The sequence below is a fragment of the Wolffia australiana genome, chromosome 1 (genome assembly GCF_029677425.1).
Source record: "Wolffia australiana isolate 7733 chromosome 1, ASM2967742v1".
Classification (NCBI taxonomy): domain Eukaryota; kingdom Viridiplantae; phylum Streptophyta; class Magnoliopsida; order Alismatales; family Araceae; genus Wolffia; species Wolffia australiana.
Window position 1 is genome coordinate 9,386,337 of NC_135835.1, and position 18,734 is coordinate 9,405,070.

At 38.8% G+C, this 18,734-nt stretch overlaps 1 protein-coding gene and 1 long non-coding RNA gene across 4 annotated transcripts; both read right to left on the bottom strand.

The window, feature by feature from the left end:
* Positions 1-14: 14 nt before the first annotated feature.
* Positions 15-3,455, bottom strand: LOC144705308 (RNA-binding (RRM/RBD/RNP motifs) family protein). Of its 2 annotated transcripts, none has more exons than XM_078577924.1 (10): positions 3,239-3,455; positions 2,972-3,151; positions 2,812-2,887; positions 1,971-2,097; positions 1,481-1,598; positions 1,138-1,229; positions 994-1,063; positions 837-919; positions 183-749; positions 15-113 (listed from the first exon to the last, which is right to left on the bottom strand). In XM_078577924.1, the coding sequence occupies exons 1-9, from the start codon at positions 3,326-3,328 to the stop codon at positions 671-673; spliced, it is 915 nt and encodes a 304-aa protein (XP_078434050.1). In that variant the 5' UTR covers positions 3,329-3,455; the 3' UTR covers positions 15-113; positions 183-670. The 2 variants fall into 2 exon arrangements, with proteins under 2 accessions (XP_078434050.1, XP_078434044.1); XM_078577918.1 differs by having other exon boundaries at positions 1,138-1,235.
* Positions 3,456-9,265: 5,810 nt separating this feature from the next.
* On the bottom strand, positions 9,266-14,489 carry LOC144705321 (uncharacterized). 2 transcript variants are annotated; one of them, XR_013582027.1, is made up of 3 exons: positions 12,410-14,489; positions 9,859-11,793; positions 9,266-9,733 (listed from the first exon to the last, which is right to left on the bottom strand). It is a non-coding gene; the product is annotated as an uncharacterized LOC144705321 (long non-coding RNA). The 2 variants fall into 2 exon arrangements; XR_013582026.1 differs by having other exon boundaries at positions 9,859-14,489.
* Between the last annotated feature and the right edge of the window lie 4,245 nt (positions 14,490-18,734).

Genomic DNA, 18,734 nt, shown 5'->3' on the forward strand with positions numbered 1-18,734 from the left:
AAGACTTCATCACATCAATTAAACACCCTTATTGTGGTAGGCAAGGTTGCGCTGACAGTTTTCATGGACACGGATCAATAGGTTGCAGTACGACTCTCTCCTCTATACAGAATCTAGATAGAGAGAACGTCATTAAGTAGGCAAGGGTGGTCGAAATAGCCGATTTTGGAAAGTCAACTCACCGTGGGAACGCCGTTGACAGCTGGATGTCGCTGCGGCACATCATCATCACCATTATGAGCATCGCCATCGCATCCCCCACCGCCATCATCATCATCATCATCTCTCTAGTAAAAAAGGTGGGAGTGAAAATCTGGCTAATGATGGCACATGGATGGATGTTCCTGATTAAACTGTCTCTCTAGCTTGCAAGATGGGCCATGCCATGATGATTGATGTTGATGATGCCCATGATGACCCTCATGCCGATGATGATGATGCTGATGACGAATAACTGATCTTTCATCAGGAGGAACCAAAATTAAACTATGCACCATGTGTCATGTCCAAGGTGATAATGATCAAGCAGATAAATAATGCGACATGAGGAGCATGGATTTCACACTTTGCCCGCCATTAGAAGGAGAGCATGATGCATCTATGTTGCATGGTGCGCGATCATGACTCATCAATGATAAAGGAGAAGAGCAGAGTACGTTCCTCCCGCAGGCTAGAACGGAGTTCCGTTGACTTCTGCCGGCGAGGCGGCGATCGAATCCTTCCTCCTCCCGAACGGGTTCTTGGAAAACGTTTAAATCGTCAAGAAAATTAATCATAACTCGAGAAATTTCAAACCCAACGAAATTCAAAAAAAAATTCAGCTTAAAAAAGGATATTGTATTCTCATTCCCCCACGTCCAGAACTGGGCAACACCGCGCCTTGCAAACTCTGATGAACAGCGGTCGCGCTATTCACATCCTGCAAAAAGATAAATAAAGAAATAAAAATTGAGACATGGTTAGACATGAGAAAAGAAATCAGTCGTGGCTAACCTCAAATTCGATGAAGCAGACGGTGTTTCTTTCTTGTCGCACGATCTTCATTTGCTTGTATCCTGGTTGGCTGAAAAATAGAAGCAGTAATAAAAATTAACACCGGATCTACTAGTTAACTACTTTCGAAATCAAATTGCTCACGCGATGAAGAGCCCTCTGACTTCTTCCTCGACGATGTTCTCCCCGAGATTGCCAATGAAGAGGGTATTACAGGGAGGATTGTCCTTCGTATTCTGCATCTTTCAAAATAAAAAACCTCATAATCAAAACCATTTCAAGAAGAAACTTTGATAGGATATTTTTGTTTGAAAGAAAACTTTGATAGGATATTATCAGAAAGAACATTGGTCGTCTGCTAAATATCAATTAAAAACATGGCTAAAAGGCTTGAAAAATAATCTATGCTAGTGGACTGGATAATTAACGTTAAAATCAGGAAAAAAAATTAAAGTGAACAATGATAGAAAACCCAAGATTGGATTACCAGAATAGGTGCATAGACACTAGGCGCAGGCAGAGGGGAAGGAGCAGGCAAGGGGAGCTGCTGGACGGGATAACCTCCGTATGGATCATAAGGGGCAGGTGGTGGAGGGGCCATGTACCTGTTACCAATCATATAAAGAAAATAAATTATTACCCCTCAAACAAGATTCTATAGGTCTTGTTCCGCATTTAATGTTGTCAATCGCGCTGTCTTAAGATAATCTTCTATTACTATCTTCCCATCTCTCTCTATCTCTCCCTTCTCTTCTTTTACCTCTACCCTACCTTCCAGTTCTAACACACACACACACTCTCACATCCATATTGCATGCTATCGCTACACATCTCTCCCTCCATCCCTCTTCTTTGTTTATTTCTCCTTCCTTCTCTCTCTCTCTCTGTGTAATGCATAATTACAAGTAGATGAGAACATATGATATAGTCAGTCGTGTTTGTCTTAAATATAGATGATAAATCAAATAAAAACTTACCCAGCTGCGCCCCAGACAGGGCCAGGAGGATGGGGGTGGAAAGGAGCCGGGCTTCCGTAGCCTGCATAATCACCCCCTGTTCGCAATCGTTTACTTTGATCGAAGGAGCTCGAATCAGTGACCACACCTGAAGAAGGAAGATTCAACTCTTTAGTAAATTTGAGGATAAGTTGTTGTCAATCACTCTTGAGTGCTCTACTGCAATAACTTAGAAAACTAATTTGAGAACCATTAATACATTCAGCTGGTATGATGCGCTTGACACAACGGTTCGCAACAAATTTGAATGCAATCGCCTACCAAACCGACCCCGTTAAACATTATGAGTACTTTTTTTGGAAAATTATGAACACATTATTCAGTACGGAAAATATATCGGGATTCTCCAATGGTGTGATCGCAATGAAATGCAGAGATAAAGGACGCTTGGTCAAATAAACTAAAAAAAATAACTTTCCAGAAATGATAAAAAATTAACGAGAAAGATGTATTCGACCATTAAATAACGTACTCTTATGAAGAATATTCTTATCCTAAGGCTGAACGCCAATGGTCAGGAGATTGATGAATGTTTCTTGGCAACGGCTCCATAAATCAGGGATGTAAAAGGGCGACTGCTTAAGCAAACAAAACATCTGCCCAAATTACTCTAATAACATACTGATAATCAGAACTACGCCATTTCACGAACTCTGACACGTTTTGAACTGAAACTCCCAGTGGATTGGCAGTTGGGATAAATCTTATTCTGGAGCAAGTCCAAGCGTCAAATAAAAATGATTTGGGCACGAAGTGAAGATAAGATGATAGGTACTTTGATGAATCAAGAACAAAAAATGACCTCTTTTCACAAAAAGATTCTTCTTCGCCATCTCGGTGTGGAGAACGGACTTCGCGTCGGCATCGAAAACCATATTCTGAACCGGAAAAAAGTAGGAAAGAGTTAGAGTAAACCCCCACTATGTCAAATAAAAACTAGAAAATACAGCCCCCAAAAAAACCTGAAGCGCATCTCTGGCAGCCATAGCAGCCTGCGGAGAGGAGAACAAGGCAAATCCCATGGGCTGCTCGGCCTTGAGGTTGATCTGAGATGCCTCGTAACCCGGCAGCCACCTCAAGAGGTTCTGGAGCTCACGCTCCTTCACATCGACAGGAAGACCGCTTATGAAGACCGTGCGCACCTGCAAATGATCAGCCAAAACCCATCTAAAATTCAGTGCATTCAATCAAATCCGAGGACAATCAAGCGAAGAAAACCCATTTCCCACTTCGTCCGCAGCGCCCCGGCCAGGGTTCTCTACGCCAATCGGAGGCTGTGCCCAAGGCTGGTGGTAAGGATGAATGCCAGGGCCAGCCATGGCGTACTAGGGTTCTAAGCTCTCGATTGCGCCTAGCACAGCCCCTTCGATGGGTTGCTCGCTCGTCTGGAATCCTATACAGGAAGAAAGCGCGTGTCTTGGAACCCCAATTCAGAAATAAAGCATTAATTCTGCTTGGTTGCACTTGCACACAAAATAAAGCATTAGTCCTGGACCCATGGTTTCCTCAGCCAGGTACCAAATAATTTTTTTTTCGGTTAATCTTGTCTAACATAATTATCTGATCTAGAATACTGATAAAACTAAGGAGCAGCTGTGTCTCCATTTTTAAAAACAACTCATATCTCGCGGATTAATTAAGGTTAGATCAATCTAGTGATTAAGTACCTAAGATAGAGTATCTTATTTTAGTTTTCTTCAATTTCCATGACTACAATATGAATTATGGTTTAGACCTGCATATGATTAGTTCATTGTTAATATTATCCTAGCAGTTTTTTATATTGCTACGAAAATCATTTATCACTCAAATTCACTTTGAAAATATCAGATTTTTCGTAAAGGTGATATGAGGTTGATCCAAGAGTAGATGAGTAAGATATGGAATCAAATGGAGAAACCTGGATAAAACTGTGATTTATCCAGGTAACCACCAAAAAGTCAAGAATCGATAAATTTTGATGGCAGGAAATGCAAAAATATGTGCGCTTGATTGACGGTTATAATCCATTTCTAGACAAATTATTATTCTCAAGCAATCAGTAATCACTAGCTAACCTCACGCTTGAGTGATCAAATTTGCATCAGATTTGTGGGCTTGTATGGTCATCCAGAAACAACCAAGTCCTTGGTTACAATTTCTCATTTGTTATAATGCTGACAACAAAATATTCTGGATTTTTCTTTGAGATATTTTATTTTTAGATTTTAGATTTTTTTGGATTTCTAATTTTATCTCATAAACCAATGATCTATTTTTAAAAAATAAATATTTAAAGGATTTATCTCAGGAATTATAGGCTTCTCAGATTGACCCATCTAATCTCACAACAAGCTTAATGGATTAGTAGAGTGGATTGCGGGTTCACAAATCTGAAGAGCAGGGCTTAGTAAATAGTCAAGAGAGGGCTAAAGGGGATATAAGACAATGCCTCCAAGATCTGGACCAGGCTGATTGACACACCTAATTGGCACAATACTTCTTCAGGAGTCTCTGCAATGAATATTGAACATCATAACCACGAATAAGAATGAAGCCGCAGTAGCTCCTATATTAACTACTGGGTACATCCTATTGAAGAAGTCAAGGCCTAACATTTTCTTTCCAACTGTAGGTTACTTATTTGGTGCGGCGCTAAATCACAATTTATTCTCAGAGCTGTTCACAAAATGTGGCATGTTTAATCTTTATGCAGTGGGAGTCAAACATTCGTGCAAGACATCAGACTAGTATGCTCAATGAATTCAATGATCCATTATAGTATGCTTCTTAGTTTCTTCATCATTCCTTAAGTTGGAACCCACTTCTGCTTCGTCACTTCTGCTCTACAACTTTAGGACAAGATTGTTGTTCCAATGTAAATACTTCGAATAATTCTATCACATCTACTAGGAGTTGCCTTTAAGTGCTTGCTGAACCTAAAGTAGAGATATATTTTTAGGAGTTTATACATATTATACACAACAACCCACTTGACCAATGATGCGGAACAACAGGTAGGGATCGAACGACCATTCCGATGTCAACTAGGCGGGTAAAGATGCAATGAGGATGTCGTTGGAGATGCAAGTGGAAAATTGATGAGAAGCACAAACAAGTCATTGATAACACCGACGACCAATAAATCATGGTAAAGGGTTCTTGGGTAAGCCACAACGCTACCAATGACTTAGACCACGGGTTGGGAATGCCACAAGTCATTGATAACACCCCCCCCCCCCCCCCCACACATAAGGGTGAATATGGGCTTCTGTCCTAAGAAACAAAGGGGAAAGGCCCACATGTTAGGTCTTATGGGTCCTAACATAAGACATATATGCCCACATACACACAAACACACGGGGCCAAACACAAAGGCCCAAACATATAAACACGTAGGCCCACATATACGACCTTCAAAACTAAAAAGAAGCTATAAAAGCACAAACGAAGATAACATCAACCTATGGGCGTCGTTGACTAAGATGAATACTTGAAGGCTCGTTCTTTCACGTCCGCCCATGATCTTGGAGCTGGCTGAGACCGGTCTATGGTGCTAGATGGTCCCCATAAACCAACTGCCATTAACCCATTGATTTTGATGAAGGTGGTAAACTTATATTTCTCATTCACAAATCCATCCTTTTTTATACTTCTATCTTATGCTTTAAGTTTAGTCTTACTCATGCTTTATTTTTTACAAAACTTGGAGGGGAAAATCAATGCCAAATGATTGGAAAACTTTGGTAAAGATTCTATGAACACTCCACTGATGAATGATTCACTTTGCTTGTATTCACCTCCGACCAGACCAAGAGAGCGAGAAGACATGATATGAAAGAAAGTTGTGACTTTGCTCCTTGAGTCACAGCTTAAAGAATCTGAATGCAATGGATATCTCCTCCGTCTGGTTGATCACGACCCAAACCAATCCATTACATTTTGGAGAAGTCCATTATTTTCATTATTAATCCACGTCCTACCATATTGCATAGAAAACAATGCTTGCTTGGCTTACCAAGCTCGGACGGAAATTGGGATAAGATTTCACAGCCATACGGTAACTTGCTCATAGGATCTTATACAGAGATCCACTGAATCAAGTGAGGCCTCCATGTTTCCATATTGAGTCTATATGAGTTTAAAGTGCTCAGGACGTGGCGGATGAGGGAGATGGTCACACTGATGTTTATATCTTGAGAACATGAGTAATTTAGGATAGACAGTTCTAATCGAGCACTAAAATTGTTTCCTATTGATTTGACCGCAATGCCCCCATCATTTAACACGCAATGATAGGATCTGTTTTGTGCATACCTTTTTGAAACATTTGTGTATGACTATAACCATGCATGAGTTTGTGTTCACATGAGAGTTGAGATATATACCTTGTATTATAATGCAAATGGATGCAAATTTATGCTATAATGAGTGATAAAATTGAGCTTTCATCAATGTGAGAATACACATGTATCATGCATTTTATGTAATTATTCTTGGTTTTATGGATCTGAATTAGTGAAATAATGAATGATCTCATTGAATTTATACATATTGTAGTTATTCATGGGTTAACATAATCATTCCTAACTTTATATTGTGCATGAAATTTTAAATTCAACATATTATGGAATTCTACCTGAGCAAATATTATTTTTTATGGAATTTTGAGATATTTCATAAATTTATGGGATATATTTTTAAGTTATTTATTTATGTCAGAATATATTGTGTTGAGACCCTAGACAAGAATTACCTGAAATAAAATGGCCCGAAGAAACCCTTGTATTTTGAGGCCAGAAAAGGACCATCTCTAGTTGGCCTAGCCAACAACATGACTCACATGCACACAATAAGTCACAAAGGGGAACTCCCTCAGATGGGAAACCATGTGAAACCCTACCTACATCTCCCTTTCCTTCTCTTCACTCTTACCCTATTCATTCACCTTTCTCTTCTTGATCTCTTGCAAGGATCTCTTTGGGGCTGAGTCTGCGGGTCAATGTATCCATATTCTAACTTATTTATGGTTTGACTCCACATTATGAGTCAACCAAACTGATTCAGGCTTTTTAGTATACTTCAACACCCCACCTCCATGATTTAATCTACCCAACCCTCTCAGTCAGCCTACAAAGCTTGTTCTTGGGATCCTTTTGAGCTTCTCTTAGTAGCACGTTGATCTTCTCAATAACACATAAATCTGGCTACAGTCAGAAGAGATCTTATAAATCCATAACCCAGAAATAAATACTCATGATGTGGTAAGACCCCAATAAGAAGATGATTTAGTCTCTAATCATGAGATTCAGACATATCTTAGCTTAGATATAACAAGAACTACATGAAGGTGATTGTGTGGTCAAGATGGGATCTTATGCCCTTGGTATAAGAGGAAGTTGACTCAATGAAGAAGATGCAATAAAATTCCTGCCAATATAATGTAAAAATCAAAGCAGGTGCTGTCTGGGATTTATGTCATGCATTAGTACCAGAGGGAATTAGCCATGAGTTTTGTTGGTTAACCATTCCCTTAGTCATTCAAATATTCAGCTCAGATTAAGGATTATAAATGTATAGTAACTGATGATAGTAAATTTTCCATTATAGAGTTGAGAGTCAACCCTTCACAAGATATACTTGGTCTTTCATATCACCAGACCACTTATGTGACTGTGACATGACTGACATTTAGGTATAATACCGTTCAGTGATTCATGTGTATCTATTTTTTTGACTCTTTCCCAAAAGAGCACTCACTATATGTCCGTAGTGTCTCCACACTAATGACCATAGGATTAGACATACTTGTTGTCTAACAAGGATTAGATAATGGTACTCTTTTTGAATACTTGAAAATTTTACCCGAATATATGTCGAATAGGAGTATTTATAATACTTGTTTTAAAACTACTTATCAATGTATCAGGATCTAATCATAATTTACTAAGTCAGCTCAAGTATTCAGGGACTTTGTTATAAACACCACACGAGAATAATAATAACTACATATTTATTTAAATTTAAGTGAATCAACATGGGAGTGTGATTGGCTTGATGGCCACATAGTATCCATGAGCTCTAATGCTTGCTCACATGTATCAGTAGTCATAAGTGCCATAATTTGCGATGGTAAAACTCCCCCACCCATTACATTCACATCACTTCTATCAAAGTGCCAACTATGGTATTAACTTACAATAAGTTAATAGTTTGTACTGTAAAATCCATTAAAGTCCCATAGTTACATCATTAATTTTTTAATGAATCAGGTTAATGAGGGCTATTTTTATAATATTTCAGAAAATTTGAACTATTTGTCACTACTTTGGTATTATTAAATTATATTTAATTCGTAACATATATGAATCCTTGAAAAATAAAAGAAAGCTATATAGTTCACTTATTCAATAGTTGCTCCCAACGGATTCAACCGTACTTGCTTTATGCTTAAAATAAATATTATAAATATCCTCATATTAATCAGACACCTTAAATAATGAAATTAATCCTAAACTATAGTTTATCGAGTACTCTAAAAAAACTATAAAGCATACATGAGGACATTAGATGCTTGACTATCCAATCAACGAGTTAAGTCAATAACTTACAACTCACAATTTATATGATATATATGTCACTGGTAAAATACTTATGTTGATTGTGACATCATTTGATGGACAACGTGAACTTATCTACTTAACATAGATATTCATATCCATATTAATGGATTATTTTAGAAAGCTTAAATTATTTGTAATAAATATCATAATTTTTAACGACTTCAAATTATCAAAAATAGTGACATCTGAAGGACTTTCACCTATGATGCTTCACTGAGAAACCCTGATGTGGAGAACTTTCTTCACACTCAAAATGGTGCCCCCTACTGTACTTATATGCTTAAAGTGTTGGTCTTAACCTTATAAGAGAGGCATTTACACTTGATACCCTCGAGGGTAAAAATAAACATAAGAAAATGTATGAAAATAATGGAACAACAAATATTTCACGGATACCCCGTTCATCTTTGTGCATATGAACTTTTGATGGCAAGCTCATCAGTGAGCCGACGGAAGAGTCTCCCCCTTACCCCTCTAGTCAACATATCTGCCACTTTATATATTGATTCCTTTTGCCGTTGAGTCAACTAGATGATTCCCTGTTACAATCTTCTGAGTCGGGGAATGTAACAGTTGTTAGAGATGCACGAATTTGTCACCGGCCATTTAAAAGGAGACAACTGGACTCTAGCGATATCCTCTTTGAGAGAAAAATTTTCCCAGATGAGAGTTGACGATGAGAGAAAGACGAGGTTCACGGATTGATAAAACTGCAACAATAGAAAAGAAAACAAGCCGGATCTGCAATGTCTCTAGCAAGATGGCGAGAGGATCTCGTTCCCCTTTCGTTTATCCCGCACGGGAACTCCCCAGAGCCAACCCTTCTTCCCTTCCCTTGTTACAGTGCGCCCTTGTGCCTTATAGGTAGTTAGCCTCCCTCGTCTCGTCCAGCGTATGATCCGAGGTGCTTGGTGCGTGAGTGACGTGAGCGTGTTTCTGTTTTTTCCTTTTTTCCAAATAAGTACTTGTCGGTTCCCAATCAATACCCCCTTTTGAAAACCAAATTGTCCTCAATTTGGAAATGAGGAAATTGTTTCTCCAGAGTGGAGACATCCACTCAAGTGGCTTCATAATTCGGAAGTTCCTCCACTTGAGAGCACTTGCATACAGTCTCTGGCGAACCTGTAAGAAAGAAGTCAAAGATAGGTTAGAGTCAAAGGTAAAATTTTTGTAGTCTCGCATATGGCTTTGCGAAGATGAGAGACATGAAAAACAGGATGAATGGTAGTTGTGGAAGGCAAATTTACCTTGTATGCAACCGTGCTGTTTTGTTCTAAGGTTGTATAAGGGCCGAAATATTTCGGAGAAAGTTTCTTGAAGGGTCTCTTTGCCAAAGTCTTCATTCGGTAGGGTCGAATCTTACCATACACCTTGTCTCTGATTTGGAATTGAATATCTCGTCGGTGCTTGTCATGTTGTCATTTCATAATAGATTGGGCTTTGGCTAGATGGGATTTGAGAAAGTCGAGAGTGACATCCCTCTCTTGAAACATTGTGTCCAAGGAGTCAATAGGAGATGGTGTGGCCCCATACTTGAGCACTGAAGGTGGATCCCAATCATAAACTGCTTTGAAAGTAGTCATGTTGATGGAGGAGTGATGAGACGAGTTGTAACTGTTTTCTGCCCATGGTAGCCATTTGAGCCATTGTTTAGGACATTGTGAAGAAAAATAACACAAATAGCATTCTAAACTTCAATCGGTGACCTCAGTCTGCCCATCTGTTCCTAGATGATAGGAGGAACTAATCTTCAGTGAAGTTCCTTGCTCCTTGTGTAGTTCTCTCTAGAAAGAACTGGTAAATATACTGCCTCGTTCAGATAAAATAGAGATCGAAATTCCACGGAGGTGGACAATTTATTTAATGAAAATATCTGCTATAGACTGAGTAGTAAACGGATGTTTGAAGGCAATAAAATGGCTGTATTTAGATAGTCGGTCCACAACCACCAGAATCGAGTCGTACCCTTGAGATGACAGAAGCCCTCTATAAAATCAAGAGAGACATCTTCCCATATTTGATTTGGAATAGGTATTGGTTGCAATAAGCCGTATGGAACCAGTTAAGAAGCCTTATGCTGTTGACAAATTTGGCACTATGACACATAAGATTTGATATTTTTCTTCATGCCGGGCCAATAAAGCTGATGAGAAATTCTTTTATACGTCCTCTGGAATCCCCCATGCCCTCCTACCTTGGCATCATGGAATTCTCGGAGAACCAAAGGACTCAGGGAGGATTGTTGGGAGAAGAGCAAGTCTCTTATTGTAAAACAGTAAATCTCTTTGTAGGGAATAATTTGACAGTGCTTGATTGGTGGAGCGGATGGAATGAAATATTTCAGACAATTTTGGATCTTCCATGAGTTCCTTAAGAAGAATTGGTTTATCCAACCAATGAGTCGTCGAAATCGAGTGACAGTGTACTACCGCTTCCACCGAATGGGATAGAGAGTTTGGGACCACATTGTTTTTTCCTGCCTTGTACTTACTTTCAAAATCATAACCCAAGAGTTTTGCTATCCATTTGTGGTACTGCTGGGGAATCTGATTCTGACCATTTAAGAACCTAAGACTAAGCTGATCTGTATGGATATAATTTTTTTGAAATAACAGATAGTGCTTCCATTTTTGGACGGAGAGGACTACTGCCATGAGCTCTCTCTCATAAGCTGATTTGTGTTGTTTTAGTTTCGACAAAGCTTTACTGAAGTAGGCAATGGGATGGGAGTCTTGCAACAGTACGGCGCCAATGCCTATTCCTGAAGCATTCGTTTCCACAATAAATGGTTTAGAGAAATCTGGCATTTTGAGAACGGGTGTTGTGGCCAGTGCTTACTTCAACTCGTCAAAAGAGGACGTGGCTATCTCATCCCAATGAAAGACATTTTTCTTCAACAGTGAAGTTAAAGGACTAGACTTTGAGGCATAATTAGCAGCAAACCTGCAATAATAATTGGTGAGCCCTAGGAACCCTCGCAATTGTCTGGCTGAAATGGTTAAGGGCCAATTTTGGATGGCTTCAATCTTGATCGCATTCGTGGCCACTCCTTGATGTAGTGGCCCAGATAATCAGTTTGATCTTTTGCAATTTGACATTTGGACAGGTTGACCCAAAGCTGATTTCTCTAAAAGATTTGTAAAACTTGATGTAGGGCGATTTCATGCTCAGCCGTGGAGGAACTATAAACCAAAATATCGTCAAAGAACACAAGAACACACTTCCTAAGAATTGGTTTAAAAAGAAGGTTCATTAAAGCCCAAAACGTAGTTGGTGTATTGGTCAATCCAAAAGGCATTATTGTGAATTCGTATGCCCTTGATGTGTATTGAAAGCTGTTCTGTAGACGTCGAATTCAGACATTCTAATCTAACAATAGCCAGATTTAAGATCAAATTTGGTGAAAATAGCCGAACCATGCAGCTCTTCTAGTAATTCATCCATTATTGGAATGGGGTACCTATTTGGCACTATAATTTTATTGAGAGCCCGGACGTCAATACATATTCGCCATCCCCCAGTTTTTTTTCTTAATCATCAGAGTAGGGCTTGAAAATGGGCTCGCAGGGGTCTGATAAACTTGGAATCAAGGAGTTCTTGAATGACCTTTTCAAGTTCATTTTGTGTAGATGGGAATATATTAAAGGGCGGAGATTAATGGGCTTGGAGTTGGGTAGTAGATGGATTTGATGGTCAATGGAGCGCTTGGGAGGAAAATGTGATTGTTGGGTAAAAACCATGGGATATAATGTTGGGAAATCAAGAAAAGGAAGGGGGGTAAAGTTGCAGATGAAATACCTGGGAGTATCTGGATGACATGCTTGGTGTAGCTCCTTGAACTAATGCTTGTTATTTATTGTGTCTTGAACAGTGAGATGATCGGAAACCCCTCTTATTAATAGATCAGAATTGGATTGTAGGAGATGCACCTTCTTGTTCCACAAGATGTTGAGAGTCACCCGCATATAATTGCTATAAAACCATTACGGTGATTTTAACCATTGTACTCCAAGGATGACTTCCATGTTCTTAAGTGAAATAGGAATAAAATCTCAGAAAATCTGTAATACTTGCATGTTGACAGGGACATTTAAACATATGCCTCGTGACTGTTTTAGGACGCCTTTTGCTAGGATGACATCAAATGGTTGACCTTGGAATACCTTGATGGATAATGCAGCTACTAAATTTGCATGAATGAAATTATGTGTAGCCAATCTATCTATCCGTATTCTGACATTGTGTCCCTTTATACTTTCCCATAGCTTCATTACTCCATTGGGGGACGAGCATTCAGAAAAATAGAAAGAAGTTTGAGTTGTAAATAAGGAACTTGAGCTGATAGGCGCTTCATCTGTATGCATATAATCAGGCGCTTCATCCTCTAACGGAGGTGAGTCTTGGTCTCCATCTAGGACCAGGATGAGATTGAGGTTTGCTTGCATCGATGCCATGGGGTGAATCTTTCGTTGCAGTAATAACATAGGTCCTTGTCCTTTCGTTGTTGGAATTCTGACTCAGTCAACTTCAGATTTAGACATCAATTTGTGCGGTCCGGATTGCAGGCTCGGTAAATCTGACTTGATTGAATTTGATTTGGTATGCTGGGTTTTGGTGGTGCATGTTGACAGCTAGGGAATGCATTGCTTGAGGTGGGAGCATACATCAATGCTGGTACCCTTCTGGTGCTATCTGTGATGCAAGCAATGGGGTAGCACAGGTTGTTTTGGAAGGCTGACCATAACACTCCTAATTCGAGCTCGGCTTGGAGAGAGAGAAATCCATAATCTCCTTTAACTCATAAGGATTAGATTTCAGGACCTCCTGACGAATTTCAGCCTTTAACCCCTTGAGATAAGCATTCTCTTTGATGTTTCTAGCTAAGTTTGGAATATGGGCGATGAGTTTCTCAAATTCAACTCTGTATTATGGTACGAACAGTGTCTGTTTAATTTCAAATAATGCTTGAAAAAGGGCATGAGAAGAGATACTATACCACCCTCAAAGTGCTACTTAAAATCTTCCCAAGTGGTCATGTGAAACTCTTGTTCATTGTAGAGGAATCAATCTTGAGCTGCCTCATCCATAAGAACAATAAATGCATTTTTTGTTCGTCTGGCACTGGGTGTAATCAAAAAAATCTTTCCACTCTTCTGATCCATCCTTCAGGATTTTCACCCTGGAAAATCTGTAGATCTCCTCTTTTAAAAATTGAATAGATTCCTACCCTTGGATTCTGGAGGGGAATTGGATCCCCGTAGGGTTCAAATGGTGGGCAAGCTTCCCCAGCTGGTAGCACGTTTGGGGGTGTGGCTTTCTTCATTGAGTCCATTTGAAGCCTCATTTCGTTCATTTTCTCCATAATGTGCTCTAGGACGAAGTTGGTGCACTTCTGGAACTCGAGCATGGCCCCTTCACTTCTGGCTTCGTGTTCCGTAGGTTGAATACTGGTGGATGAGTGAAGCTGGTAATCGAACAAGTGATGACCCGTTGGAAAGCTTGAGGCTCTGATACCAGTTTTTACGATCTTCTGAGCCCGGGAATGTAATGGTTGTTAGAGATGCACAAATTCCACACTGGCCATTTAAAAGAAGGAGACAACTTGACTCTAGCAATATCCACTTCGAGAGTAAAATGTTCAGAGATGAGAGTTGACAATGAGAGAAAGATAAGGTTCATGGAGAAATAAACTTCAACAATAGAAAAAGATAGGCAAGCCAAATCGACAATGTCACCAGCAAGATGGCGAGAGGATCTCCCACCACTTTCGCGTAGCTCGCGCTGGAACTCCCCACAACCAACCCTTCTTCCCTTCCCTTGTTATGGTGTGCCCTTGAGCCTTATAGGTTGTTAGCCGACCTCGTCTCATCCAGCATCTGACCCGAGGTGCTTGGTGCGTGAGCGACGTGAGTGTGTTTCTGTTTTTTCCTTTTCTCCAAATAAGTCCTCTTTAGTTCCCTATCATTTCAAAACCATTTTTTCACTCATAATATGCTTAGCTCCATGCGCTTGATCATGTCATGCATTATTGGATTATTTACAATATCAATTGCTGTCTTTCTAACACCGTTCATAATTGCGATTAGAATTCCCCAACCTATTGAATCAGATTACTGCATCACACATTCTTTTTTTCCACTTATCTATATTCTACTTCAACACTTAATCGTGCAACTAAATCTTGTTTTTCACTCCTCCAGGTGATCAACTTTCTGCCTAGAAATGCAGAATATTCTGAAGTAGATCAGCAACTAAGCCCCCATAATTGCACTGGTGAATCTCGTCAAATTGTTTCCTCCAACTTGGGTGAAGAACAAATCCACCCCCGGCAGTCCTTTCAGGAGCATCAGGACCTTGAACTTTATTTTCTACTGTGCCTCTCGAGGGCCATGCATAAATTCAGCAAAATACCCAACATCAAACACAATGTCAAATGATTATGATTCAGATTCCAACTGCCCTCTAGAACTGTTCTCAATTTACTGGGAAATATTTTAACATAACCCCAATTTGATGTTAGGATCAACTGGTGTAGAGGATGGCTACACTCGAACATTTTTGTTTCACTCACAAGCCAATAATATAATTACGTGGATAAATGAAAATATCACCTTTAAATTTGTAGCACGTATGATCAAAAACAATTTAATCTTCCCGAGCATTTTTATTCGAATGTTTGAGACATTTGGGCACTCGATTAGTGGTTCACACAATCAATATAGAAACTTTCTCCAGCCTTTAAATTCTCTAAAAATATTGAATGATGTGAATTTATTTGATGGCATCCCACTTTCTCATGCTATGAGGGAACTTATCAAACCAAGGATTTGGTGATTGCTTAAGGCCATATATTGCTTTCATTAACTTACACACATTGTGTCCATATTCCCATTTAAAGTATTAGGGTTCCAGTTCCATTTAAATTTCTTAATCAAGATGTAAAAGAAGGAAGACATTTTTCACATCATACTGATACAGAGTCCAATCCGAACTGTTGGCCAAGACAATTAAGATACATACTGTATTGACTTTCACAACTAGAGCAAATGTATCTCCATAGTCTGTCGCATAGGACTGTGTATGACCTTTGGCAGCTAGTCTTGACTTATATATCTCCAGGTGTCCATCTATCTGATAGCTGACTCTATACAACCATACACACCTCACATGCCTTTTCCCCTTGGGAGGCATCATCGACTTCTCATGTACCATTATTTTTTAATGCCTCCATTCCAACATCGATAGCTCTCCCCCAATTCTTATCCTCAAGGTGCACTGCCATGAGTTTGGTGATATTATAGAGTTGAGTGACATAAATAAATAATGATATTGTAGGGCAATGCTCTCATATGCAATTTTTTTTGACATGATATAATCCCCCTTGTAAGTACACATGCTCTTCCCCCTTCCTTAATGAAATGGGTCATCCACTATCATCATCATCTCCTGTAATGTTTGATTGCATAAAATTCTCTTATTCTTCTCTTGACTTTACTTTTCTCCATCCATAGAGTTTTTTGATACTATCTGGGTCTGGTCCTTAAATGATAGCGGAATCCTATCAGAATAGTGTGGTCCATCAAATAAAGTTGTCACTTTTTCATCAGATTCCAATACCAGATCTCAAGTAGTTCACACGCTTAAATACATGTTTACTGACTGAAAATGCTTATTACTAGAGCTCTCCTGGGTGGATAAGAGTTTTACCCCTTCATGAAACATGACATTAGCAGAAATATATAACTTGTACCCTTTCTGAGCCTGAGAGTAGCCTACAAACTCATACCTGACTCCCACAGAGCTGAATTGATTTCTCGGATGACGATTATGAACATATGGCACACATGAAAATATCCTTGAAATTATATTATTCACATTAGTTAAATAAAAATACCTCATCATCAAAACAAGAGGACTGTCATAGCTTGATGTATTTGAAGATAACATGTAACTAATAGTGTACTAATGTAAGTGCTGCTTCTCCCAAGATATACATTGGTAAATCTTGATGTTGAATTAGGGTTCTTACAGTTGTCACCACATGAAAAATTTTCCACTCTGAATCCCCATTTTGTTGGGGTGTATTTACACTAGAGGATTCATGTATCACCCCTTAAATCATGGAATAGGTAGATAAATATTCATAAACAAGTCCATGTCATTTTCAGTTCTAAAACTTTTGATAGCAGTGATGAATTGATTCTTCACCGTTTCTAGGAAGTTATTGACAAACTATCTCACCTCCCCCTTCTCTTTTAGGAGAGGAACCCAAGTAACTCTTTTAGACAATCCTACACATCATTATGGACTACTAATGAAAAAAACTATGCTTTATTTTCCCATTAAATGTCTCTGTCTTTTGTTTAGCACATTGAAATGTATCACATAAAAAAGTTTAGGAAACAACTTGTAAAGAAATTTACCAGAGATTCACATAACAATTAATCCTGAAATCAACTCCCAATAATTCTTCAAGTTTTGTTGAGCATGTGGATAGTCTACTAACAATATTGAAAATTCTAATCAAGAGAATGAGAAAACAATCATATGTTTTCTTGGAAGATTTTAAATGAGGAATCTTAATTTCTCAACATCTTAAATGGAGGTGACTTTGATAGTGGGGATTAAATATACATCATCATCGAATATTAGATAGAAGTAACAAGAAGGGAAGGAGAGAAAATGATATAGGTAAGCGGAAAGCATATCGAACCATTTGTTAAACTTAATTGAATATTCAAAATATTTTTGTGAAATATATTGAGAGATTTTTTCTCTTTAACATGCTTGATTATGTATGTGGATGACAATACTTGCAGATCTGCAAGTGTTTGGACTAAATCTATATATATACTTTAAGTATTACCAAATAGGCTTTGGGGGTCAACTAAGAAACATCTTTGGGGACTAAACAAGAGGAGGTTTTGGGGGCTCAGTCAAAGAAAGTCTACCATCTTCATGCCATGGAAGAATTTGGAGGTTGAGGGTGACCATTTTTTGTTTTCTTGGCACCTTTGTTGCATCCTATTTCCTTGTGATTTTCTTGGGGATATTCATAAAAACTTGGTCCTGCCTCACTATCAACTTTGGATGGAGATCCTCAGAAATCTCATTCCTTATATAAATAGATTGTATCTCACATAGTTTTCTTATTAAATGCAAAAACATGACGCCAAGTAAAGCTGATCGCATGGCCGTGCTTGTAGACTGATCCAACCATGCCTCAGATGCCACCGAGGAGGGTTTTATATATTTTAAAATTTAGTGTTTGCAAAAGCTTGTAGGCATGGCCTTAGCATAAATATCCCAATTTACACATGAATCACTCTTGTCTACGCCCAATATAGAAAGAAAAGGCATACAAAAATCATACCTTGGGATGTCTATGACTATGTCTTGAATTCTGGAAATGGGTTTGAGTCCCCTAGAGGCGCTGGTGTGTGTATCTCACATAGTTAACAAGATTAAAATAAATAAAACTGAAGGAACCTAATTCAACCCCTTTGGATTGTACCTCCACCACTCAAACTAATAACGGATCAATCTTATTTAACTTCAGTCTTTATAACATATACAATTTTAAGTTGAGAGTATTCAAATCCATGGTATAACTATTCTCTCTTTGTTATCAAAATTATTTGACCATTCACCTCAAAGTGGTATCCAACTAGTTTGAATGACATGGATAGAGGATCACTCCACAATGTGGATTAATCACCACCAACTCTCAACTCTGAAATGGACGTAGACAACAAAAAAATTACTATTTCTCACCTGGGCAAAGAAAGACGATTAAAGAATATGATGAAGGATACCCCAGTTGAGAAACCAACATATGGTGAAGATTCCAGAGAGGATTAAAAGAACACCAGAATAAATGGTTTATTATTTGTGTTCGTGCCTTAGCAACCAAACAAACACAAACTCCACATCTCTAAGGCGAATGGGGAAAGGGTTTCTACAGGCTGTCACTGTCCCAGTTGCAGTAAGATGCCAGATTGTTTGCCCGCTTCCTCGTCTCACGCGTAATGCTCGTACATGGCTTTTTCACAGTTCAAAATTTTGCCCACTGGTGTCAAATTCCAAACCAAACCATATGCAATCAACCCTAATCTAGGCCTAA

Bases quoted from the DNA above. Each gene is read 5' to 3' on its own strand.
- LOC144705308 (XM_078577918.1), bottom strand. From the start codon at position 3,328: ATGGCTGGCCCTGGCATTCATCCTTACCACCAGCCTTGGGCACAGCCT. The intron at 2,888-2,971 runs GTTTTTTTGGGG...TTTCCGGTTCAG, and splicing joins CTGCCAGAGATGCGCTTCAG to AATATGGTTTTCGATGCCGA. The intron at 750-836 runs ATATCCTTTTTT...GACGATTTAAAC, and splicing joins CGTGGGGGAATGAGAATACA to GTTTTCCAAGAACCCGTTCG.